At 37.6% G+C, this 27,828-nt stretch overlaps 1 protein-coding gene across 2 annotated transcripts in view; it reads left to right on the top strand.

Moving 5' to 3' along the window:
* The window catches only part of VEGFC (vascular endothelial growth factor C), a 111,224-nt gene that overhangs the window by 49,417 nt on the left and 33,979 nt on the right, over positions 1–27,828 (top strand). The window contains exons 1-3 of one of the 2 annotated variants that reach the window (XM_086703135.1): positions 12,984–13,081; positions 24,867–25,080; positions 26,522–26,712. In XM_086703135.1, coding sequence (XP_086559261.1) covers positions 24,927–25,080; positions 26,522–26,712 — 345 coding nt within the window. In that variant the 5' untranslated portion in view covers positions 12,984–13,081; positions 24,867–24,926. Of the gene's footprint in view, positions 1–12,983; positions 13,082–24,866; positions 25,081–26,521; positions 26,713–27,828 lie in introns of those variants that run through there. The other variant, XM_025932990.2, reaches the window with a different exon arrangement.

The following is a 27,828-nucleotide window of genomic DNA, read 5'->3' as shown; positions in this document are numbered from 1 at the left end:
TGTCACAATTAAGGCCAAAGTCTTTGCCATTTTAGATGCTATAAAAGGCTATTTAAATGTGTCAACTTATATAAGATTTCAAAAGGTTATGAGAGTTTTACATACATTACTGAAACAATTTCATAGTCCTTTCAAATAGCCATTTGAAAACGATCCAAATGGCAGACACCCCTCCGAAGCAGTGTGATGCGATTTGGTCCAGTGTCTCCTCACACTTGGAAGGTCAGCATTAGGGCCTCCAGGATTAAACTCTGCAGTGTTCTATTCAAAGTGTCACTATTTGGAAGCGTGCTTTTGCAAGCTCTTGAATATGACATTTCATAGTCACTTACTCCATTGAATTCTTCCTATACAACCAAATAGAAAAAGATGAGAATTTCATTTCTGGGAAGATTTCCTCTAAGAGCCTCTGTCCAAAACATCCAGTGCTGAAAAAGCAAAGATAGTGGTGATAGCTAGCCACTACCATTTTGTTTTGTTTTGTTTTTTCCTTTTCTTTCCTGTGTAAAGAAAAGAACTGGGTGAAAGGCTTGTGAATCAGAATTCTATCTGTCTAGATCCAAAAGGTGGACAAATCTGCACTTTTCTGAACAGAGTTATTCTATACTGTCAGAATTTAACTTATTAAAGTAAAAACACATAATGACCAATCTTACCATGGTGTTTCACAATCTTATATTTGATCCTAAAAGTATATGTAAAAGGGCTGGATAAAAGAAAATGATGTTTGAAAAATATCTGAGGATAAAGAATAGAAAACAAATTTCCATTTGTACCTGAAAGGCTGATTTGGGGAAATGTTACTAGATTGTGAGGATTTAAAAGGTGTTTTTGAATCTATTTGCCATCAGTAAGTCATGTAGGAAGGAGCTCCAAGGGGAGAGAGAACTGAATACTGCAAGAAGAATAAAGATTCCCAGGAGATTGAGAATAAACAAAATTCCATTACAGAGAAATCCACTGGAAATACCTTTTATTGAAACCAGGGAATGAATCTTTCAACAACAAGAGATAACATCTTGAGCAAAATCAGAAATAGTTGCCTTGCCAGTCATTTAAGTTCAAAAGAAAATGTTGCAACCATGATCAAGTGCCATTTATTCCAGTGATGCAAGCGTGGATTAACGTTTGCAAATCAGTGTGATGCATCACACTTATAAATATTATCATCTCAAAAGATGCAAAAAAAGCATTTGACATTCATGTTAAAAATTATTAACCAAGTAGGTTTAGAGGGAACATACCTTAACATAATAAAGCCTATATATGAGAAACCCACAGCTAACACCATACTCAATTGTGAAAAGCTGGGAGCTTTTACTATAAAATCAGGAACAAGACAAGAATTTCCATTCTGCTAGCCACAACAATCAGACCAAAAAGAAATAAAAGCCATTTTAATTGGTAAGGAAGAAGTAAAACTCACCATTTGTGGATAACATTATACTATATATAGAAAACCCTAAAGACTCCTCCAAAAAACTGCTAGAACTCATAAGTGAATGCAGTGAAGTCACAGAATACAAAATTAATATACAAAAATATGTTGCATTTCTTTTCACTAGAAATGAAGTAGCAGAAAAAGAAATTAAGAAAACAATTTCATTCCAGTTGCACCAAAAAACAGAATACCTAGGGAAAACTTAACTAAGGACGTGAAAGACCTGCGCTCTAAAAACTATAAAACATCAATGAAAAAAACTGAAGACAACACAAATAAATGGAAAGATATTCCATTCTCATGGGTTGGAAGAATCAATATTGTTAAAATGTTCATACTGCCCAAAGGAGTCTACAGATTTGATGCAGTGCCTATCAACATTTTTCAGTACCAACAACATTTTTCACAAGCTAGAACAACTAATACTAAAATTGGTATGGAACCACAAAAGACCCCAAATAGCCAAAGCAATCTTGAGAAAGAACAATCCAGAATTTCAAGATACACTACAAAGATGAAGTAATCAAAATAGTATAGTAGTGGCAGAAAAAAAATAAACACATAGATCAGTGGAACATAAGACAGAGCTCAGAAATAAACCAATGCCTACGTGGTCAATTAATCTACAACAAAAGAAGCAACGATATACAATGGGGGAAACATGGTCTCTTCAACAAATGGTGTTGAGAAACTGGACAACTACATGCAAAAGAACAACAGTGGGCCATTTTTCTTACACCATACACATAAATAAGATCTAAATAGATTATAGACTTAGATTTGAGACCTGAAATCATAAAACTCCCAGAAGAAAACATAGGCAATAATTTCTTTGGTATCAACCATAGAAACATTTTTCCAGATAATGTATCCTCTGGCAGGGGAAACAAAAGCAAAACTAAACTACTGGTACTACACCAAAATAAAAAGTTTTTGCACAGCAAAAGGAACCATCAGTAAAATGATATAAAAGGCAACCTACTGTGTAAGAGTAGGCATACCTACTGTATGATATATGCAATAAGGGCTTAATACCCACAATATATAGAGAACTTCTACAACTCAATGCCAAAAAAAAAAAAAAATAATCCATTTGAAAAAATGGGCAGAGGATCTGAATAGACATTTTTTTCAAAGAGGACATACACATGGCTAACAGACACATGAAAAGATGCTCAACATCACTAATCATCAGCGAAATACAAATCAAAACCACAATGAGCTATCACCTCACACCAGTCAGAATGGCTAAAATTATAAAGATAAGAAATAACAAGTGTTAGCGAGGATGTGGAGAAAAAGGAAACTTTGTGCACTGATGGTGGGAATGCAAGTTGGTACAGCCATGGTTGAAAACAGTACGAAGGTCCCTCAAATGATTAAAAATTGGACTACCATATGATCCAGTTATTCTATTACTGAGCATTTACCCAAATAAAATGAAAACAATTTGAAAAGATAAATGTACCCATATGTTTATTGCAGCATTATTTACAGTAATAGTCAAGATATGGAAACTGTCCAAGTATCCATCAATAAATGAAGGGATAAAGAGAAAGTGGTGTATTTAAGTATATGTATGTGTGTGTATACATATATATATGTATGTATGTATACATGTATACATATATATACGTGTACACACACATACACACACAATGGAATATTACTCAGACATAAAAAAAAAGAATGAGAGCTTACCATTTGCAACAATGTGGATGGACCTAGAGAGTATAATGTTAAGTGAAGTAAGTCAGACAAAGACAAGTACCATATGATTTCACTCATATGTGGAATTTAAGAACTAAAACACAGAAATAAAGAAACAAAAGACCAAAAAGCATGCTGTTAAATACAGAGAACAAACTGATGGTTGCCAGAAGGCAGGTAGGTCTGGGGATAGGTGAGAGATAAAGGGCATTAAGAGTCCACTTACGGTGATAAGTAATGTAATGTACAGAACTGAATTGTTATGTTATACACCTAAAGCTAATATAACACTACATGTTAATTATACTTCAACAAAAAAATTTTTAATTGACTGTTTTCAAATTAACATTTATTAAATTTCTCCCTGAATACAGTCATAAAAATTGTCACTGTCTTTAATTACTTCTCTTAAAATCATTATTCTAAAACCACGTACACAGAAGTTGGGTGAACATTTCTCCACTGACATTGTATAAATGAAATCCTTCTTTGCAAATTGGTATATATTTTATAAATGAAATCCTTCTTTGCAAATGAGTAATAAATATGTATACCCATAAACACACCTATCCATTCTAAACATTTTCTTTTCTGGTACTCTCACACACTTTTAGGTTTCTGTCACTTAACTTTTGCCAGTTTCGCCGGTTTCTTATAGCCTACAAATTTCTTTCATACCATTTTCCTAAAAGCAATTAGTCAGTGCTGGCTTTACTAGCCACTTTAACCTATAAAAGTGGTTATTTTTAGTTAAAAACATAAACAATATGTTTGTTTTAGAAGCTATTTTGTATTTTTTTCTCTTATCAGTCTAAAGATGGGTTTTTTTAATGTTTGTTTATTTTTGGGAGAGAGAAAGAGAGCACAAGTAGGGGAAAGGCAGAGAGAGGGAGACACAGAATCTGAAGCAGGCTCCAGGCTCTGAGCTGTCAGTACAGAGCCCAACGTAAGGCTCAAACCCAAGGACCGTGAGATCGTGACCTGAATTGAAGTCAGAGACTTAACCAACTGAGCCACCCAGGTGCCCCTAAAGATGAGTTTTCCAACATAAAAATGTGATAATCCCTTCTGTGTATTGACCACTTGTATAATTTATTACAATAACTGTTGAATGTGTTTTTTAAATGTGTTTTTAATGATAAAATGTTTGCTACAATTACAGATAATGACAGAGCAGACCACCCTGTGGATCTACTTAAAGTAGATTTGACTATCTTATTCAAATTTTATTTATTGTACTTTGCACACTACAAAACGTAAAACAATAGAAAAGCTTTTTACACAGATGCTAAAATCAGTATCTTTTTAATAGGAAACTGAGACCCAGAGAATTCAGGTCATTGTTCCAAAGTTACTTAGCCATTAACTAGAAACAAAGCCCATATTTGACCCCAGATTACCACCTTCAACATAATATTGCTTCCAACTCACTCAGAATATAAGATCATACCATTTGCAAAGAAAAATAAAAGAAAAAGAAATCTCATAAGTCCTATGCATACCAAAAAATTTATTTCTAGATGAACATCTAAATTATATTTTTTGTTTAAATTCTTTTTATTGCTAAAAAAATCGATAGTGTTAAGGTTGTGTTTCCCTTTTAAATTGGCCTTTTAGTTTTTATTGGTACAAATATTTAGATGAAAGATAAAATTGTATTTAGTCTTCAGTGTTTATGTGTTTGCACTTTAGTTAGACTTGGGATCCATTCTTTGTAATAAAGTTTAATTATTATAAGTATCATAATAATATCCCTTATTAGCATTTAGTTTCGTATTTTTTTTATTTCATCCTTTCTCACTGATATAGAGTGGTATCTCATCAAGTTTACAGTGAGCATTTCCCTAATAATAATGTGGAGCATTGTTTCATGTGCTATCTTTATCTATCTTTGGTGAAATATCTGATAATATATTTTGCCCTTTTGGTTATTTTTTCATCATTGGGTTTTGAGAGTTCCTTTCTATTTTGGAAACAAGTCTTTATCAGATTTGTGCTCTGTGAATATCTTCTCTCAGTTTGTGGCTTGTGTGACTTTCCAGAAGCAGACATTCCAGTTTTCTTGAAATACAATTTGTATTTGTATTTTATTTTACTTTATTTTAGGTTTCCTTCTCTTGGTATTAAATTTAAAAACACTTTGCTTCACCTAAGAGCACAAAGATTTTCTTCTAGAAATTTCGATGGGGTTTTACATTTAGGTCTCTGAGAAGTTTTTTTTTTTAAATATATGTGTTTTGTGTTTATTCTCTCTGTACTTCACCTCCTGGCTATCTGAGCAATGCTGCAGCATTCTACTTTCATAGATTCTCCAGAAAGATGAGGTGGTTTTGAAATCTATCCTCAAAAACTGGCGAGTCACATGTTTTTTGAGTGATGTTATTTGGCTCCCCTAAGAACCTACTCAGAGTCCCTCAAACCAACCTAGACGTCCCCCACCCCCACCCCCACCGCAAACTTAAGTTTATTCTTTTAACAAATCAGCAAGAACTGGTTAGGGAAATTCCCATTCTCCTGGGTAATTCATCCTTCAACGAATCGACCCCTTTTTATTTTGTCTGGCTCTGCCCTGCACTCCATGGATGAAATCACCACCTTTGTTCTAGTCCTTCTGATGGTTCCACGTGTCATCTTACAATGGATGCAAACAAATGTAACTTTCATTTTAAACCATTCCCTCCTTTCAGAAACTTTCTTCTACCTTAAATTTTATGACACCACCTCCTCCTACCTCTCCTTTTGGTGTTTCACTGGTTCACTCTCTGGAATCTGAACAGTCGGGTCTTGGAGCTCCCAGCCTGGGTTCTCTGTGGTTCTGCTCACTCTGTATCCTTTTCTGAGGGAATCTCAGCCACACACGTGGCTTCATTTACCAACTAGACACACAGACAGCTGTCATATTTATGTTCACAGGATAGGCTTTTTCTGATTGGTAGAGTCACTGTTCTATTGCCAACTCAGAATTTGCACATGAATGTCTTAAATGCTTCTCACCTGGAATGTCCCGGGTGAATCCTTATTTGCCCCCAGCCAAATCTGGTCCTCCCAGAGCATTCTTCTTTTCACCTTTTGGCACTCATTCCAGAATCTCTGTACTCACATGGACATTTCCCTCTCCCTCACTTTGCTAATATAAACCACGTATTCTACATTTTAGAACTCAGTAGCCCTCAAATCTGTTTTCCAATGTCCATGTCCACAAAAAGAATGGTTTTTCACACACAAGGAGAATTCAGCAAGTAATTGTTGAATAATGATGACTACAGTTGCCCCACATTAAAAGGGTGAATAATCAAGAGCCAAGATGTGAAGTTCACTGAACTTCAGAATGGCTGAAGAAAAACTCAAGATGAAATTAATACATAAACATGGCCTTGAATAATTGGTACCTTTTTGATGGATGAGAAAAGGAAAGAAGAGGGGTTGCATTAAGAAGCAAATTACACATGGGCACGATGAGAATCATTTGGTACAGAATCACGTCGGGGAATGGGGGGAAGGTGTGTAGAAAGTTGGATATGAATTATGGAGGGTTTTAAAACCCACTGACTGTTGTGTGATTCATAGGCTAAAATGTTGGGCTATACATTTCAACCAAATTCTTCAGTGATTGAAAATTTAACTTGTGATTAAGTGATACATTAGGAAAGTTAAAGGTAAAATAGTTTCATAGCTCTACTAATGAAAAAACTATTTCCTGCCACAGCCTCTCTTGTTCTTAATCCTGTTCTCCAGATATGGTCTCTTTCCTTTTAATGGTTGCTATTGGCCGTTACCTCCATATTTTGGCACTCTCTCTTGATCTTTTGTATTTGTATTTCCTCTATTGGCTTGTTATTAAAGAATATAAGGATCTGGTCTGTATCCCTCCTTTTATCCCTCTTATACACCTGCCACTGACTATTCTCTGTATTAAATAAACACACTTCTTATCCATCTATCATCTTTTTTTAAGTGGTAGGGATTTTTTAATGTTTATTTTGAGCGTGAGAGAGAGAGAGCAAGCGAGCACAAATGGGGGAGGAGAGGAGAGACAGGGAGACAGAGGATCTGACCAGATGCAGGGCTCAAACTCATAAACCCTGAGATTGTGACCTAAGCTGAAGTCAGACGCTTAAGGGACTGAGCCACCCTGGCACCCCTTACCCATCCATCATCTTAAAGGAGCTACAGTACATCTAAATTTGGGGGTGAACATACATTGTTTACTTTTTCATGCACTGTACTATTCACTGTTGAGTAATTTTTCTTCTTGTACAGTAATTATTTCATAGGTTGCTTGTCCCTGCCACAAATTTTCTCCAGATATTCTAAAATAATTATAAAAGTCTACTGAAAATTGCTAACAAAACATAGAAGTTAATTTACAAATTATATATTTTTCTCTCTCTCTCTTTTTTTTCTCTCCTGGAGGCTTCTCTCTGCCACTGGTTTCAACTTGTACAGTTCTTTGTGCCTTTCCAGTATGCGACTGCTAATCTCCGGGGCCGTATGTCTTTCTCTTGGCTTCTTCCCTCACTTTGTTGAAGAATCTCATTTTTTAAAGTTTGTATTTAACTTCTACTTAGTTAGCATACAGTGTAATACTAGGTTCAGGTGTGCAGTATAGTGATTCCCCACTGCCAACACCCGGTGCTCCGCACAAGGGGAGATTGAGAAGAATCTCATTTTTTAACAGCTTTATTGCAGAATAATTTGCATACCATGAAATGTACTCACTGTAAGTAGATCATGATTTATAGACCTACAGCAACCATCACGATCCAGTTTTCTATCTTTACTGCCCCCCAAAGCACCCTTGTGTTTAGTCAATCCCTGCTCCCACACCCAGGCTCAGCCACATAGACTCTGTGTCACCCAGGCTCAGACACATAGTCTTTTGTGTCTGGCTCTTTTCAGTTAGCATAATGTTTTTGAGGTGCATCAGTTTTGTAGTATGTATCCGTAGTCTATTCTTTTCAACTGAAAGTTGTCCCATTATATCAATATAACACATTTTTCTCATATTTAGCCAGGTGATGGGTTTGTAACGTTTTTTTCCAGTTTGGGTGTATTATACATCATGTGACAGTGAACAATTCACATACAGGTGTTTGTGTGGACACTCCACTAGCAGTGGAATTTCTGGGCCATATGATAAGTATTTGTTCAGTTCTTTAAGAAACTGTCAAACTAACTTCCAGAGTGCGTATTGTACTTCATATGAACAATATATGGGTGGTCATTTCTGCACATCCTCACCAGTACTGGTATGTGATTCTTTTGGATTATAGCCATTCTAGTGGTTTGTAGTCTGATCTGCATAACTTACCTTAGTAACTAACGATGCTTACCATCGTTTCACATGCCTATTATCTATCTGAATATCTTTTTAGGAGAAACATCTATTCACGTCTTTTGCCTCCCACCTTTTTAAACTTGGGTTGTCTTTTTTTATTTGGAAAATTTCTTATGTATATTCTGGATGCAAGTTCTTTGTCAGCAACATGATGTTCAGACATTTTATCTCCATGTTTGGCTGTGTTCTGATGTTCTTAATGATATCTTTTGAAGAACAAAAGTTTCCATTTTGATAAAGTCCGATCTACCATATTTTCTTTTATAAATTGTCTTTTTGATATCATATCCAAGGTACTGTGGCCTAATCCAACTTTGCAAAGGTGAAACTACATTTTGTTCTAAACATTTTGCAGTTTTAACGCTTACCCTGAAGTACGTGATCTATTTTGTATTAACTTATGAGACTAGTGAGAAGGAAGTGGTTTTGTTTTCTGCTTATGGGGGTTTGGGGATTGTGGTTTTGCTCTGTTTTCGTATTGGCATATGATTAACAGATTGTCCTAGCACCGCCTAGACTACCCCTTCTGCGTTTATTTGCCTTGGCACTTTAGTCTAACATCTTTCGATCATCAGTACAGAGATTTTTTTATTTGTTTCTGCGCTCTCTATTCTAACTTATCAGTCGTTTCTTAAGCCAGTATCACACTGTCCTGATTACCCTGCAGAGTTTGAGACCTGATCATAGGAGTCCTCCAACTTTGTTCTTCTTTTTCCAAATAAAATTAGTTATTCTGACTCTTTGCACACACTTTGAGGTCAGCTTGAAATTTCTACAAGAAATTCTGCTGGGATTGCATTAATGTACTCTAGATCGGCATGGGGAGGATTATCAATTAGTGATACTGAATGTTCCAATCTGTGAACATGGTAGGTCTCTTCCTTTATTTGGATTTTCTTTAATTTCTCTTAGCAAACACCACTGAGAGCATGAGAATACAAGTTTTGTATTGGAAGAAGATGTTAACAATACACATATTCAACAAAGGATTTGTATCCAGGGTCATTAAGAGCTCTTACAAATCAGTGACAAATAAGACAGCCAACAGAAATGAATAAAAAACTTTTAATTGGTACTTTTTAAAAGAGGATTACCTAATATCCAAATAATATGAGAGTGGTCAACATATTCATCGAGGTATGCTACACATTAAAACCACAACAAAATATTATCACAACCTCATGGAAACAGCTAAAATTAAACACCAAACACCGTTAGTCATTGGCAAACATATGGAACTAGGAATTCTGATATACAGCCTGTAGGAGTGTAAATTGGTAAGATTATTTTGGAAAATGGCCATTACTATAAGCTACGCATATGCATACCTCATGAACCGCCATTCCTGTTTCTATTTATAGACCCCCCCCATGCATATTATGTTCATCACAAGACATGCTGAGGGTAGACTAGATTAATAACTTGCAGTGCAGACAATGAGAAAAGACACAGCAGGAAAACCAGCTGCTTCAAACAATGGAGATCAATGTCACAAACATAAGGGTGAGAAAAAGGACCTGACAGAAAATATTTTATGTTACTGTATACCATTTATATAAAGTTGAAAAAGACGAAAAACTATGTTGGTAGAAAACAGAAATGCCTAAAGGTAACAAAATGGCAATATTTGGAGGAGAATTGTCACTGAGGAGAATAAAGGAAGTTTCTGGAATGTGGTCGATGCTCTGTATCTTGATCTGGGCGTGATTACGCATGTATGTTCAGTTGGTAAAAATTTATCAAAACTGTGTCATTTGTTCACTCTCCTGTGTGAATATTCTTCATTAAAGATTTTTTAAAGCATTATTAGTATTACTTCCAAGATTAAATAGCATTAACATAATTGGCCTTTAAAATAGCAAAGAAAAAATTTACTGGAAAGGGATATTATAATAACCCGTTACATTTTTTATTTCTAAATTTTTTTTTCAACTTTTTTTTAATTTATTTTTGGGACAGAGAGAGACAGAGCATGAACGGGGGAGGGGCAGAGAGAGAGGGAGACACAGAATGGGAAACAGGCTCCAGGCTCTGAGCCATCAGCCCAGAGCCTGACGCAGGGCTCGAACTCACGGACCGCGAGATCGTGACCTGGCTGAAGTCGGATGCTTAACTGACTGCGCCACCCAGGCGCCCCACCCGTTACATTTTTTAACTTCAAAATTAAATGTATGAGATGTTCTTGAAATTAGTTTAGTCTTCAAAAAAATGAAAGCAATCAAAGGAAAATAATTATGAAATGTTTTGAATTTCCTTACCTAGAAAGACTGAACTGCTACATTCTCTTCTCTTTATGAAACAAAGGAGTGGTGTTGAGAAATGCTTATGCAAAAAGAAAAATGAGATGTTACCCTGGATGATAAATAAATCTCACTAAGAATGTTACTAAGTCCACCTGCTGGTGGTGTTTTAGATCCATTCATTTACTCATTCTGATGTCTGTAGGGATTTTAAAAGGTAAAATTCATGCAAATTTTCAGCCTTCTGACATGTTCTTAAGAGGCTAATAAATGATAAAGCCCACTCTTACGCAGCTGCAGAGTTTACCAACAGCAGCACCAGTGAGTGTTGGCCTGGATTATCCTTTTCTTGTAGGGATCGTACATTGTAGAATGGTTGGTGGCGCTCTTGGCCTTCACTTAACTACTGCCAGGAGCACCACCCCATAGTTCTGAAAATGAAAATGTCTGCGGATGATGTTGCCAAATGACCCTACTGGTGGAGAGCCACTGTTCTACAATATGCATATATTGGAATGCTAGAGTCCTAAGTTTTAGTTCCTTGGAATCACCCTGTTGTCAGTAAAAACATTATCTTTGGCTTCATCCATCTGGTGATATCTTTGCCATCATATATATATGGACACAGGTTGCAATAGACAGTTCTAAAATGGTTTTGTCATTCTACAAAGAAGGAAAACCAATTCCGTTTGTAAATAATTGGCAAGGAGTGGTTCTCAGTGTGTGTAGGTTTCTCAAGGTGTGTGTAGGAAAGTAGTGTATACAGAGTGATCGTATACAGATGTGACTGCCTACTTTGGCATTAAATTAGAAAGTTGTCTCAGCAGTAACAGGGGAAATGAAGATTTAAAATATTTTCTAATAGTCTACTTAGATGATGAAACAAGTATTTGATTTTTTAATTTAACTCATGTATGTGATAAACTAAAGGAGTGACTTTTTAAATGCTTCCACACATACTTTTCTTACAGTGCAATATTGGTTTCAGGAGTAGAATTCAGTGATATCAGTTCCATACAACGCCAGGTGCTCATCATAAGCATCCTCCTTAGTACCCTTCACGCATCTATCCCGTCTCCCCCCACTTCCTCTGTCAATCCTCAGCTGGTTCTCTATCATTAAGAGTGTCTTATGGTTTGTTTCCCTCTCTTCTCTTTTTTCCCCCACTCCTCATAGGTTCATCTGTTTTGTTTTTTAAATTCCACATGTGCGTGAAATCATATAGTATTTGTCTTTCTCTGATTGACTTATTTCACTTACGGTAACACATTCTAGCTCCATCCATGTTGTTGCAAATGGCAAGATTTCATTTTTTTGGTGGCTGAGTAATATTCCATCACATACGTATACCACGACTTCTTTATCCATTCATTAGTTGATGGACATTTTCGCTCTCTCCATAGTGTGGCTATTGTTGATACTGTTGCTGTAAACATCAGGGTGCATGTACCCCTTCAAATCTGTATTTTTGTATCCTTTGGGTAAATACCTAATGCAACTGCTAGATGGTGGGGTAGTTCTATTTTTAGTTTTTTGAGGAACCTCCATACTGTCCTCCAGAGTGGATGCATTAGTTTGCATTCTCATCAACAAGTGCAAGAAGGTTCCCCTTTCTCTGCATCCTTGCCAACACCTGTTATTTCTTGTGTTAATTTTAGCCATTCTGACAGGTATGAGGTGTATCTCATTGTATGAGGTGGTATCTCATTGTAATTTTGATTTGTGTTTCTCTGCTGATGAGTGATGTTGAGTATATTTTCATGTGTCTGTTAGCCATCTGGATGTCTTCTTTGGAAAAGTGTCTCTTCGTGTCTTCTGTCCATTTCTTAACTGGGTTGTTTGTTTTGGGGTATTGAGTTTGATAAGTTCTTTATAGATTTGGGATACCCTTTATCAGATATGCCATTTGCAAATATCTTCTCCCATTCTGTAGGCTGCCTTTTAGTTGATTATTTCCTTCACTGTGCAGAAGTTTTTTATCTTGATGAGGTCCCAGTAGTTCATGTTTGCTTTTGTTTCCTTTGTCTTCAGCGATGAGTCTAGTAAGAAGTTCTCTGGCCCGGATGCCTTTTCTTTTTTGAAAAAACAATTTATGCTATCAATAATAGATATAAAAAGATTCCACTTTTTATTATGGCTTTATTTTCAAAATTTGTAACAAAACATTTTCAGAGGATTAGGCAAAAAATTAAAACCTAAAACTCCCAATTAAAAACTTCCAATATTAAACTAAAATTTAAATGTCTGCTTCCAGGGTTACCTATCTGTGGCACATCAGGTTGGTGTAGACATGGATGATGGGTGACCTGTGGGGGAAAGAACCTGACTCTGACACCTTCACTGAAACATTAGGTAAAATGATTTGCTAAGGTCATTTAAAACATTTACAAGTTTCTGTTCCTTAGAAGGATATCATTTGATTTTATATATTTATTTATGACTCTCTACTAAAGGGGGATTTTAAAAAAGAAATTTTACAACTATGTATTAGATGATTTTTCAAATCCAAAACCTTCTACATTCCAGCACCTTGCCCAGATTTTGCTTTAAAAAGGTATTTTCCATTAATCAAAATACAATTTTAAGACTTCCAAATTTGCCTAGCGTGGATAGTTATCTGAAGGAAACAGAACAACTCACAGTTCATGTGTCCTGCAACCGCCACTGTTAAGAAGGACTGAATAAGCAAGTTCCTTTGTTATATTAGGGGAAGAATGATTTCAACAACTACTTATTCTAATGATTGGATCTGACCTTATTTCCAAAGAAAGAAAGAAAGGGAGGGAGGGAGAGAGGGAGGGAGGGAGGGAGGGAGGGATGAAGGAAGGAAGGAAGGAAGGAAGGAAGGAAGGAAGGAAGGAAGGAAAGAAAGAAAGGCCAATGGTAGTGTAGAGTTATTGATCTCGATAATTGCCTTACAATAGATTGATCCTTACTGATAATTTGGTTTCTTAGGACAAAGGAATGATGCATGTGATGAATAATATGAAAAATACTTTCTTTTAAACTTTTTTAGTAAATTTCTTGTCTTAATAAACTGATAATTGACCAAATAATTTTCTTTTTACTTTGTTTTATGAAATTATGCATGAAAATGTACATTTTAAAAAATATATTACTTAAGCCAGACTTTTTTAAAGATAATACATTTAAAGAAAAAAATGTAACTATCTCTTATTTTCCAGTTTGCATAGTAAGTTATCTCCTCTCCCCCCAAATATAAATATATTGGACAACTAAACAAATTGCCTATGACCATTTTAGCTACTTCATGAAAATACACTAGTGTGACCAAACCTATCTTTGATGGATGGACCCTTGCCCACTCTTTCAGTTCTGATTACGATTTGATAAGAGTATAGCCTTTTAAGCGAAAGAAAATTTTCCATAATTAAAATATGTCCATTCCCTCATGAATTTTCAGCTTCATAAATTAAATGAGTACCAAATTTATATATAGTGTAGCAATAATTTAAGATTGTTGTTTGAAGGGATTATTGACATTGGATTGGTAGGATTTTTTTTTTTTAACTTATTTCTACTCATTGACAAATGCCAGGCCATTATTGACAATCCTAGGTGACTTCCTACTTATCATTGACTCTCTGGGTTGTTACATTTTGGGGAAGGAAGGACAACCTCTGTGCCCTCGTGATTTCTCCCAAACAGACATCTGAACAACCCCTAGTCAACACAGAGAAGCAAGAGGAAATCTAGATTTTGTAAGCCATATGTGTACAATGTAAAGTCAATTAGGGTCCACAGCTGATGCTATCTCAAGTGTTCACTTCATGTTATGATTATTTATAATGAAGTGGGTTTACAGATTGCAGGTGAACACCCAAAGTTTATTCTCATCGTGTCACTCCTGGAATCATCATTCTCCTGTTACATTAAGAAGGGAATGTGTTTTAGGTACGTGCCTTTGACACTGCATACTCAGCTTGACTTCCATAGCACCTCAGTATCCTCCACTGATTGTCACGTAGGTTGCTCTTTGCAAATGTATACATGCTGAACGTTAAATAAGAGTCATCACTAGAACCTCCTAATTGAGCCCTCCAGAACAGAATACAAAATCAGATTTATCTTTACATTACTCGAAGCTTTTTATTACAGTTGAATATCCGTTTTTAAGACACTTTCTATTTTAAGACATACCAAATTGCTTTGGAAAATAAAAGGAATATGTCAACCATTCAAGCAAATGACTTCAACATGCTGGAAAATACTGGTGAACATAAACACTCAAGAAAGCATTTAGATATAGCAATGCAGGCCTACCTTGAGAAACAAGAAAATTCTCAAATAAACAACCTAACCTTACACCTGAAGGAGCTAGAACAAGAGGAACAAAGCTCAATGCTAGTAGGAGTGAAGTTTTAAAGATTAAAGGAGAAGCAAAGGAAGAAAAGACAAAAACAATAATAATCAGTGAAACTAACAACTGATTCTTTGAAAAGATAAGCAAAATTGAAAATATTTAGCCAGATTCATCAAGAGAAAAAGAGAGAGGACTCAAATAAATAAAATCAGAATTGAAGAAGGAGAAATAAGAACAAACTCCACGGAAATACAAAGAATTATAAGAGAATATTATGAAAATTACTTAATAAACTGGACAACCAGGAAGAAATGGATACATTCCTAGAAATATGCATCTTCTAGAAATGAATAAGAAGTAGAAACTTTGATACAGATTGCTAGTAATGAAATTAAATTGGTAATCAAAAAGCTCCCAATAAATGAAAGTCCGGGACCAGATGGCTTCACAGATTAATGCTTCCAAATTTTGGAGAAGAGTTAACATTTGTTCTTCTCAAACTATTCCAAAAAATATAAGGGGGGAAGGAAAACTTCCAAATTTATTCTACAAGGTCAGTATTACCCTGATTATAAAGACACTCCAAAAACAAACAAACAAACAACAGAACTACAGGCCAATATCTTTGATGCAAAATTCCTCAACAAAATAGCAAACAAAATTCAACAACATATTAAAAGGATAATTCACCATGGTCAGGTATGATTTATTCCAGGGATACAAGGGTGGTTCAGTATTCATAAGTCAATCAATGTGATATGTCACATTAACAAGAGGAAAGGTTAAAACTTTATGATCATCTCAATAGATGTAGGAAAAGCCTATGACAAAATACAGCATTCAATTCATGATAAAAATTCTCAACAAAATTGGTTTAGAGGGAACATACCTCAACATAATAAAGGCTGTATATATAAAACCCACAGCTAACATCATACTCAGTGATGAAAAACTGAGAACATTTCCTCTAAAATCAAAAACAAGACAAGAATGTCCACTCTCAATATTTTTATTCTACACAGTAATGGAAACCCTAGCCAACACAATCAGACAAGAAAAAGAAACAAAGCTATCCACATTGGTAAGGAAGAAATAATCACAATTTGCAGATGGCATATTATATATAGAAAACCCTGAAGACTCCACCAAAAAACTATTAAAACTGATAAATGAATTCAGAAAAGTCACAGAATACAAAATTAATATACAAAAATGTGTTTCATTTCTATACACTAGTAACAAAATAGCAGAAAGAGAAATTAAGAAAATAATCCCATTTAAAATGGCACCAAAAAGAATAAGATACCTAGGTATGAATGTAACCAAGGAGGAGAGAGACCTATCTATATTCTGACAACTACAATATCAATGAAAGAAATTGAAGATGACACAAAGAAATGGAAAGACATTCCATATTCATTGGTTGGAAGAATTAATATTGTTAAAATGTCTATACTAAGAAGTCTACATGTTCAGTTCAATTTCTATCAAAACACCAATAGCATTTTTCACAGAACTATGACAAATAAATTTGTCCTAAAATTTGTATGGAACCACAAAAGAATTCAAATAGCTAAAGCAATCTTGAGAAATAACAAACCTGGATGGAGGTATCACAATCCCAGGCCTCAAGGTGTACCACAGAGCTATAGTAACCTAATCAAAACAGTGCGGTACTGGCACAAAAATAGACCCATAGACCAATGGAACAGAATAGAGAATCCAGAAATAAACCCACAGTTTTATGGTTAATTCATTTATGACAAAGTAGGCAAAAATATGCAATGGAGAAAAAGTCTCTTCAAAAAGTGGTGTTGGAAAAACTGAAGAACTACCTGCAAAAGAATGAAATCGGACCCCTTTCTTATGCCATATACAAAAACCAATTCAAAATGGATTAGAGATTTAAGCGTAAGACCTAAAACCATCAAACTCCAAAAAGAAAACCTAGGCAGTAATCTCTTGGACGTCAGCCATAGCAACATATTTATGGATACGTCTCCTCAGGCAAGAGAAACAAAAGCAAAAAGGGAACTATTGGAACTACACCAAAATAAAGATTTTGCACAGCAAAAGAAATCATCAACAAAATGAAAATGCAACTTTCTGAGTGGGAGAAGATAGTTGCAAATGATATATTTGATAAGGGATTAATATCCAATATCTATAAACACCTTATACAACTCAATACCATAAAAAATCAAACAATCCAATTAATAAAATGGAAAGAGGACCTGAATAGACATTTTTCTAAAGACATACAAATGGCCAACAGACACATGAAAAGGTGCTCGACATCACTAGTCATCAAAGAAATGCAAATTAAAACCACAATGACATACTACCCGTACCAGTCAGGATTGCTAGTATCAAAAAGACAAATAACAACTGTTGGTGAGGATGTGGAGAAACAGGAACGCTCATGGGCTGTTGGTGGGAATGTAAATGGGTACAACCACTGTGGAAAACAGTACGGAGGTTCCTCAAATAATGAGAAATGCCATACGATCCAGTAATTCTAGGACTTTACCCAAGAATATGAAAACACTAATTTCAAAAGATACATGTACTCCTGTGTTTATTACAGCATTATTTACAACAGCCAAGAGGGGCGCCTGGGTGGCTCAGCTGGTTAAGTGTCCAACTTTGGCCCAAGTCATGATCTCACAGTTTGTGGGTTTGAGTCCTGCGTCCGACTCTGTGCTGATAGCTCAGAGCCTGGAGCCTGCTTCAGATTCTGTATCTCCCTCTCTCTCTGCCCCACCCCCTCTTATGCCCTGTCTCTGTGTCTCTCTCAGAAATAAGTAAACATTTTTAAAAAATATTACAATAGCCAAGATAAGGAAGGAACCCAAGTGTCCATCAAAAGATGAGTGGATAAAGATGTGATGTGTGGAGGCACACACACTTAACGGAGTATTCCTTGGCCATAAAAAAGAATGAGAACTTTCCATTTGCAATAACATGGATGGACCGAGAGGGTATTATGCTGAGTGCAGTAAGTCAGCCAGAGAAAGACAAATACCATATGATTTCACTTATATGGAAATGTGGGACCTAAAAAACAAAACAAGCATTCTTAAATACAGAGAACAAACTGGTAGTTGCCAGAGGGGAGGTGGGTGTGGGGATGGTTGAAACAGATAAAGAAGATTAAGGGATACAAACTTTCAGTTATAAAATAAATAAGTCATGGAGATTGAAACAACACATGGGAATATAGTCAGTAATACTGTGATAATATTATCTGGTGACAGATGGTGACTACACTTACTGTGGTGACCAATGAGTAATAGAAAGAACTGTTGAATCACTATGTTGCACTCCTTAAATTAATATAACATTGTATGTTAATTATATTGCAATTTTAAAAAAAAAAAAAAAGCTTTTTTTTAGTTTTTAAAAAATATTTATTTATTTTGAGAGAGAGAGTACAAGCAGGGTAGGGGCAGAGAGAGAGAATCCCAAGCAGGCTCCGCAATGCCAACAGAGAGCCGGGGGCTCAATCCTACGAACAAAGAGATCACGACCTGAGCCCATATCAAGAGTCGGACACTTAACCAACTGAGCCACCCAGGCTCCTCCCCCCCACATCCAAAAAAAAGAAAGCTTTGAGGGGAGCCTGGGTGGCTCAGTTGGTTAAGCATCTGACTTCAGTTCAGGTCATGATCTCGCGGCTTGTGAGTTTGAGCCCCACGTTGGGCTCAGTGTTGACAGCTCAGAGCCTGGAGCCTGCTTCAGATTCTGCCTCCCTATCTCTCTGCTCCTCCCCTGTTCACTCTCTCCCTCTCTCGAAAATTAAGAAACATTTAAAGGAAGGAAGGAAGGAAGGAAGGAAGGAAGGAAGGAAGGAAGGAAGGAAAGAAAGAAAGAAAAAGAAAGAAAGAGAAAGAAAGAAAGAAAGAAAGAAAAAGAAAGAAAGAAAGAAAGAAAGGAAAAGAAAGAAAGCTTTGAGAAAGAACTTGACTTTCACTTGACTTCTACTTGAAAGATGTGAATGCGTCCCAGGTTCAGAACTCATTCTAGGTTACTGGGCCCCTTTCTAATTCATTGAAAGTAGAATATGAAGATACCGTGGTGAGCTGGTATTATCTAATCTTAATATTTGGGTCTTCTCTGGATTCACTCAATAGCCCTGTCACTTAGCTGACGATGCTGAATTCCTAGGTTGCTGCTTATTTAGAACAAAAATGGAGAAGACAGATGAAAAGAAATATCATCCCAGAACTGGTACAATACTGAGAGTTATAGTCCAAAACTGAGTAAAAATTTCAATGTATCTAAAAAACAATTTCTGTACTGTTTCATCTCTAATGATGTTGTAATGACAAGTAATTCCACCCTTAACTGTAAGATTTGATACTTCTATATCAAATGTCTGTTTGGATCATCATAAAAATTCTGTGAAGAAGGTATCATCATTCCCATTTTACAGAGCAAAGTGAGACTCAAATGAAATCTAATGATACTCCATTAAGTAAGGTCTTTAGCCAGGATGGAAATCTGGATAGCTTCTTTTTCTTACACAGATACAATGACTGAAGTCTAATGGGAATAAGTCAATTAATTGCTCAGTATCAAGCTATTTTTATACCATTTTGTCTGTGATAGCTTCTGCTTTTGGCAGTGGTCGCTATACATTAATATTTGAAAGGCACGCTCTGTGGAGACAAAAGAGTGAAGCCAATGAAGGCTGAACTAACTGCTGATACTGTGCCCTGCCAGTACACTTAAAGATGATTATTTTTATTTTCTTTATTGTTGTTATTATTATTTAAAAATATTAAGTTTATTTATTTATTCTGAAAGAGAGAGAAAGCGCAAGTGGGGGAGAAGCAGAGAGAAAGGGAGAGAGAAAGAATCCCAAGTAGGCTGTGAACTGTTAGAGCAGAGCCCAACACGGGGCTCAAACCCACCAACAGCAAGATCATGACCCAAGTCAAAGTCAGATGCTTAACTGACTGAGCTGCCCAGAAGCTCCTATTATTTTTTTTTTTCAAGAGAGAGAGTACAAGCAGGGGAGGGCGGAGAGAGGGAGGGAGACCATCCTAAGCAGGCTCCATGGCGCCTGACCCAGGGCACCATATCTCATGACCATGGGATCATGACCTGAGCCAAAATCAAGAGTCAGACGCTTAACCGACTGAACCACCCAGATGCCCCAAGATGATTACTTTTTTTTTTAATATTTTTTTAATGTTTATTTATTTCTGAGACAGAGGGAGACAGAACATGAGTAGGGGAGGGGCAGAAAGAGAGGGAGACACAGAATCAGAAGCAGGCTCCAGGCTCTGAGCTGTCAGTGCAGAGCCCGACGCGGGGCTCGAACTCACCGCGAGATCATGACTCGGGCTGAAGTCAGACACTTAACCGACTGAGCCACCCAGGCGCCCCAAGATGATTACTTCTAAATTTTCATTCTGCTAGTAAAAGTTATATATGTACATTTTTAAAAATTTAAAGTACATAAATATATGAAGAAGGACATAATACCTTACATCCTGTAATTTGGAGAGGATATGTATAGATAGATGGAAAGATAGATCTATTTTTGCTGCATGTTTTACTCTTGTCTATAAACACACACGTATGCATACTATCTCTACATAAATTTGGTTTTGTAAAAAAGACTGTACTACAGGTATAAACAATGTGCGTACTGTGTATAAACTGTATACTGTACTTCTTCATAAAGTATTTATGAACCTCTTTACATGTCTCAGTTATGTATCATTTTATAATATCATTTTATTACATTTCTGTGCTAATTTCTGTTTGTGCTATATGTTATTTAATATATCCTTTTATTATTATCTGTATAGATTATTTTTCACATTCATAATGATAGACAGCCCCATGATGAAGTTGTACATACATCTGGCATAATTATATTCTCACTTCTGCCGGTCGGAAATTTTAATTCCAAAGTGAATGTGCCGTATAAAATGAAGCTATATTTTAAATCCTTTCAATTTGAAATAACACATTTGCCTTAAATAGCTGTACAAATTTATACTCCCACCAGGATTGAAAAAAACTATAGCTTCCTTCTTTTTACCATCACCAAAAACATATTAATATGTTCTTAGTGAATATTCCATTTAAGATCTTTGCCCATTTTTCTAATGAAGTACCTGTTTACTTTTTTGTCATTAACTGTTCATGCGGTATTTTAAGAATACTAGTCCTTCTCCATCTGTCCTGTATATTGCAAATAGTTTTTCTACTTTATTGTCTTTTATTTAGTTTACAGTATTTGCTACCATACAGATAGTTTACATTTTATTTTTATATTCACCTTCAGAAAGGCCTTTTTGCAGCCTAAGAGCTTAAATATAACTTTCATTTTCTAGTCCTTTGTTGTGGTTCGGTTTTAGGTTCTTTTCTCAATTTTTTTTTATATTGCACCTTTTCTATTTGGAATGCTATGCTTATATTTTTCTCCTATTTGTCTACTGAGTGACAGTGTTTTCTGTTACAGATACAAGTATTGTTATTTTCCCTTCTTTTTATTTATTTTGAGAGTGAAAGAAAGCGCAAGCAGGGGAGAGGCAGAGAGAGAGAGAGGAGAGTGACAATCCCAAGCAGGCTCCACACTGCCAGTGCAGAGCCTGACACGGGGCTCGAACTCCCAAACCAGGAGATCATGACCTGAGCTGAAATCAGGAATCGGACGCTTAACTGAATGAGCCACCCAGGCACCCCTGTTACTTTCCCTTCTTAATTTGAAGTACAAATTAAAACTTAAAATAATACCTTAAAACTTAAAATAATAACTTAATTGGAGGTCCCTCCTTGCTACTACCTTTTATCTTAATGGCCTGGGGTGCACATTTCATTGTGGCGTGTAACACTGGAGTGTGGTCCCACAGCCCTTCCTGGCAGAGTGCACACTCATGCCTGTGCCTGTGAGATTCATGTGATCAGCTGAGGTCGCATCCTGACTTTATTTCTGGCCGAATTATGGAGAAAAGAATCCCAGGGACCCACCAGTCACACAGACCCGTGCTGCTTCTGTTGGTTCAAGGGCTATTCAAGCAAGCAGAGGCAGCCAGAAACCCATCCATAGCGTTTCACTTCCGGTAGCAATGACCAAACATTGGCCCATGTACTTCTGCAAATTTTCCTTCCGGTTGCAATCCTTTTCCATTACGACACATTTTGAGTCTTGAATGCCGTGTCATGTGTGAGATTTTCTTGAGACAAATATTTCATTAAGAGTTGAGAGATTGTGTGAGGATATGTGGTCACTTTCGCCTAAGCTGGGATCTGTCCATCCCCACCCGCCATGTTGCCAATGGAATTACTCTGGGTATAGCTGCCTGGCATGTCAGGAATCATCCTATATATTCCAGACGGTAATGGATTAATATCAGTATTTTTTTTTTAATTTTTTTTCAACGTTTATTTATTTTTGGGACAGAGAGAGACAGAGCATGAACGGGGGAGGGGCAGAGAGAGAGGGAGACACAGAATCGGAAACAGGCTCCAGGCTCTGAGCCATCAGCCCAGAGCCCGACGCGGGGCTCGAACTCATGGACCGCGAGATCGTGACCTGGCTGAAGTCGGACGCTTAACTGACTGCGCCACCCAGGCACCCCTAATATCAGTATTTTTAAAACAAAGACCTAAAGACATTAAGTGATATGCCCCAATTACACAATTAATGAAGAAAGGGAAAATCCTGAAATAGCCAATTTTATTATCTAAAAGAAAGGAACACATTTCATAATCTACTATCTAGGAGGCTCTATAATGATAAAAGGAAATCATGTTAGATGCTGTTTCTCAAAACACAGTACAAATAGCACCTACATCAGAATAACTTTGATTATTCAAAGTAATGGTGGAAAGACTTTCAATTAAATAGTATTTTGATTTTTCAAAGCAAATATTTCAATTCTGTACATCAAAAATTAGAAAGGAGAAACCTGTAACCTGCTAGAATGTGGACTGTTGACCTCCATCTGAGACAGGCGGGGCAGTTCCTGCATTGAACAGCTCTCCGGCTGACCCCTGTGCACGCCCCACTTGAAGAACCAATGTCCGAAGTGTTTACTTCCATATTTAGACCTCCATATTTACGAAAGCATAAACTAAACTTCTGATGTTGTAGTTCACTCTATATACAAAGTTAAATAATGTCCCATTTTCCCCAAATTTCAAAGTATGATTTAGAAAACTGTTGTTTTTCATAGCTATGGTAACTACCTGAATATAATTGTTTTCAGTTTATTTATTTATTTTGCGAGAGAGAGAGATTGTGTGTGCGAGAGAGAGGGGGGCGGAGAGAGAATCCCAAGCAGGCTCCACATCACCAGCACAGATCCCAGTGCAGGGTTCAAACCCACAAACTGTGAGATTATGACCTGAGCCCAAATCGGACACTTAACCAACTGAGCCACTCAGATGCCCCAGTAACTACCTGAATATAACTTGGAATGTTCGACTTAATTGGATACACTAATGTAGACAATCATGTATAAGCAGAATTCACCTTCTCTGGATCGTTTCATGTCTTTTTCGTAGCAAAATAAATCTTCAGTGTCAATATTTTTGGGAATACTTGGAGGTTCTACCAAAATACATACCTATATGTGATACTTTTGTTGAAATCCCTTTCTTCATGGGATTATTTATTCTAAAGTAACTTCTGTAAAATTAGATTCCTAATTCCAAGCATCCTGCTTAATTATATTATATTGATGCTGGTAATTAAAAGTGAAGCAAAGGATTACAGTGGACTATGGTTTATATGTGCTGAAGGCTAATACGAGCTTGAATAAATTTTCCAACTTAAAATTTGCCAATTAGGTAAAACTGTATATCGAACAGGCTACTTTAGAAATTGTTTTGTTTTGTTTTTTTGTTTTTTTTTTTAATTTTTTTTTTCAACGTTTATTTATTTTTGGGACAGAGAGAGACAGAGCATGAACGGGGGAGGGGCAGAGAGAGAGGGAGACACAGAATCGGAAACAGGCTCCAGGCTCTGAGCCATCAGCCCAGAGCCCGACACGGGGCTCGAACTCCCGGACCGCGAGATCGTGACCTGGCTGAAGTCGGACGCTTAACCGACTGCGCCACCCAGGCGCCCCTAGAAATTGTTTTTAAAATTATCTCTCACAAAATTTTTGTCTTAAGACCCAAATATATATTTTCCAAATTTGGTTGTGGTACTTAATTTCATTTTTAATTGTGGTATTCATTCAAATTAAAATATGAATATAATTTTACCAAGAAAAGTTAAAATTCAGGGATAATTGATAATATGTTTTTAAAAATTTTTGTATTTATTTTGAGAGAGTGAGGAGGGGGGAGGGGAATTGGGGAGAGAGAGAATCCAAAGCAGCCTCTGTGCTGTCAGCGCAGAGCCCAACATGAGGCTGGATCCCATGAACCATGAGATCGTGACCTGAGCTGAAACCAAGAGTCAGACACTTAACTGACTGAGCCACCCAGGCGCCCTGATTTTTTTAATTTTTTTTTAATGTTTATTTATTTTTGAGAGAGAGAGAGTGTGTGAGCAGGGGCAGGTCAGTAACAGAGACAGAGGGAGAGACAGAACTCGAAGTGGGCTCCAGGCTCTGAGCTGTCAGCACAGAGCCCGATGCGGGGCTCGAACTCACGAACTGTGAGATCATGACCTGAGCTGAAGTCGGACGCTTAACCAACTGAGCCACCCAGGCGCCCCAGGCACCCCGATTTTTAATAAGGATCTGGCATACGTAACATTAAACCTACAGGTTTTTTGCGTGCATTATTTCCAAATCCCCTAATTTGAGAAATGACCCATCTTGCGTGTTTCTTTGATAGGCATATGCCGGCAAAGAGCTGGAGGAGCGACTGCGGTCCGTGTCCAGTGTCGATGAACTCATGACCGTACTCTACCCAGAATATTGGAAAATGTACAAGTGTCAGTTAAGGAAAGGCGGCTGGCAACATAATAAAGAACAGCCCAACATCAATGCAAGAACAGAAGACACTGTAAAATTTGCTGCAGCACATTATAATGCGGAGATCTTGAAAAGTAAGCATGGGAAGAAAAATATTTGATAAGCTTCAGTCAGCCCAGTGAAAGCTGCTAGTCTGTTTTCTTTCTTTTTAATTTCAGTGTTTGTACCACTAAAGCCCTTTAGGGCTGAAAGCAGACAAGAGAAATAAAGGTTTTCAAAATACAGCATTTTATGACTTCACTGTGAGTGGTTAAGAGGATTTCTCGAAATATAAAGAATAGAAATGTGGATGCATATCAACACGTTTTTTTTTCAATTGAGGTGATATCCCAATGCAAAATTTTCAAAAGGTGAAGATATATTTTACACACTCTGTAAGCATTTAAGCATTCTATGTCTTACAAAATAATTGCACAGAAATTTTTTGATTTGGATTCAGAAATGCTGAATTTCTAAATCACCCCAAATCATCTTTCCAATGACTTCTTCTTGCCTTGTTTCTTGATAGCTGGACTTTGGGAAAGCTACTAAAAGATCTAGCAGAAAGAGTCACAAAAAATTACGATGCCGGGTAAAGTGTCATGGTATAAATTGGTGGGCTACTTTTAAAAAATAAGTTCCTTCGGTTGTTAGATATGAATCGCTCTCAAGGTTTGAGATTGCAATTTATTTTCAAAACAAACACACACAACATGGCTTCACGGTTGAGTAACCAATAGCTTCCACGCTTTTTTTCTAAAAATTTTACTTGAGGGCAAATAGGGGAAAAATAAGCTAAAACATGTTAAGAAGCACATCACCTATAATGCAGTAGTTAAAAGGTCAGCAGTGCTAACCTTAACCAACCCACTAACCCACTGTAAACAGAATTCCAAGAGAGAGCATCAAAGGAACAGAAAAATTAGACTTTCCCGAAAGCACTTAGTTCAGGATCCAGGCCCCACTTGATGGAAAATAACCCCTGCGTTTCAAGTAGCCACGGCCATAACATTACCCAAAGCTGCCAAGCAGCCTGCCTGAAAACCATCTCTGAACGCAGTCCAAACCCATAGCCATTTTCTCATTTATATCTCAGTTTAAAAAGAAAAATTAAGTCACGTTCATATTTGCTTGGAGACCACAAAAATAGTCCATGCTATAGCCGAAGAATGTGACTTCTTCTCCGCGGGTCCTGCAAATGATTAAATTTTCATCTTCTTAAGCAAAGAATACTGAGCACAAGTGCTGTAGAAAATCGGTGTCGTTTCAAGAGAGCATAATCCTAATTTTAGCTTGTTACACGGCTGGAGAGATCTGTGTTTCAAGGAAAATATCCTTAGGCGCCCCGTGAAATATCGTATCATATTCCAGGTCACGGGGCAGCTTAGGATCCCGTCGACTCCTTTTATATTTTTGTAACGTTACATCTCGCGCTTAAATCTGGATCTCTGAAATGGAAAGCCGCTGGCGACTAACAGAGGCTTCTGGCCCTCGCGGGCTTCGTTGTGACTCACGGCCTTCCCTGTGACCCGGCAGGTATTGACAGCGAGTGGAGGAAGACTCAGTGCCTGCCGCGTGAGGTGTGTATAGATGTGGGGAAGGAGTTCGGAGCGGCAACAAACACCTTCTTTAAACCCCCGTGTGTGTCCGCCTACAGATGTGGAGGCTGCTGCAACAGTGAGGGCCAGCAGTGCATGAACACCAGCACCAGCTACCTCAGCAAGACGGTAGGTGGGTGGGTGCCGGGGCTCTGCCCTCCAGAGCCGCCGACGTTCTCGCTGGGAATGAAGTTCATTTCTCAGGGCCCTGCGGTTTGGATGGTACAATCTCACAGAGAAAGTAACTGATGCTTGAGGAACCCTGTTCGTGGTAGCGGTATCCGAGAATAAACGCACGTACGAGTGCGTGTCTGAGAGAGAGAGACCCAGCTACTTTCCTTTGGCAATAAAACGACTGTCAGGTGCTTAAGTCTTCCGATGATAGAGACACAGCACGAATTACACGTTCAAAATACATGCTGAAATGCGGGTGGGTGTTCTGTGCAACGGCCTAATACTGAGATGAGCCAGCACCCTGAGCTGAATTGTGTTCGTCTAGGAAGCAAAGGAAATGGTCTGCCACTCAGTCTCGTGGATTCTGAGTTACCTGTGAGGTCCCATCACACGAGACGGGAGGCTTCGAACAAATAGCCCAGAAACGTATCTTAAGGTTGGGTGCTGGGATCTTGGGAGCGGATGCGCTCACCTGCACCGCGGGTCGGCCGTGGAGGAGGCGGCTGGCCGTCAGAGGGCACGTCTGGGCGCTGGTGGTGGCCACGGGGTGTTGTTTGAAGGGGTGTGAGCCACTGGCCTCTGCACAGAGATGTCTGGAGAAGCCCGGGGCCTGGGCCGGGCTGAGGCAGACACCCCGAACGACAAAACCGTGTTTGCCTAAAAGACTTTTCTGATCCATTTTGGGAGGTGGAATAACAGAGGCAGCCTGGCTACATCCAGAACTGTACTTTGACTTGTTTTTTTCAGTTTGATTTATTTATTTTTGAGAGGGAGACAGAGAGAGTGAGTGGGGGAGGGGCAGAGAGAGAGGGGGAGAGAGAGAATCCCCGGCAGGCTCTGCTCTGTCGAGCGCGGAGCCCGACGCGGGGCTCGAACTCACACACCGTGAGATCATGACCTGCGCCGAAACTAAGAGTCGGGCTCTTAACCAGCTGAGCCACCCAGGCACCCCAAGAACTGTACTCTGACTTTTAAAGTGAAAAATAACTTCAAAAACGGGATGCTTGGTGTGATTTGTACAGTGTGGAATGATAACAGGGTCATGCTTTTACTCAGATAATGTCTCTACTT

The sequence above is a fragment of the Puma concolor genome, chromosome B1 (assembly GCF_028749965.1).
Source record: "Puma concolor isolate L17-30 chromosome B1, mPumCon1.1.hap2, whole genome shotgun sequence".
NCBI lineage: Eukaryota > Metazoa > Chordata > Mammalia > Carnivora > Felidae > Puma > Puma concolor.
Note: the sequence above shows the minus strand (reverse complement) of the source record. Positions and strands in the feature narration are given on the sequence as shown.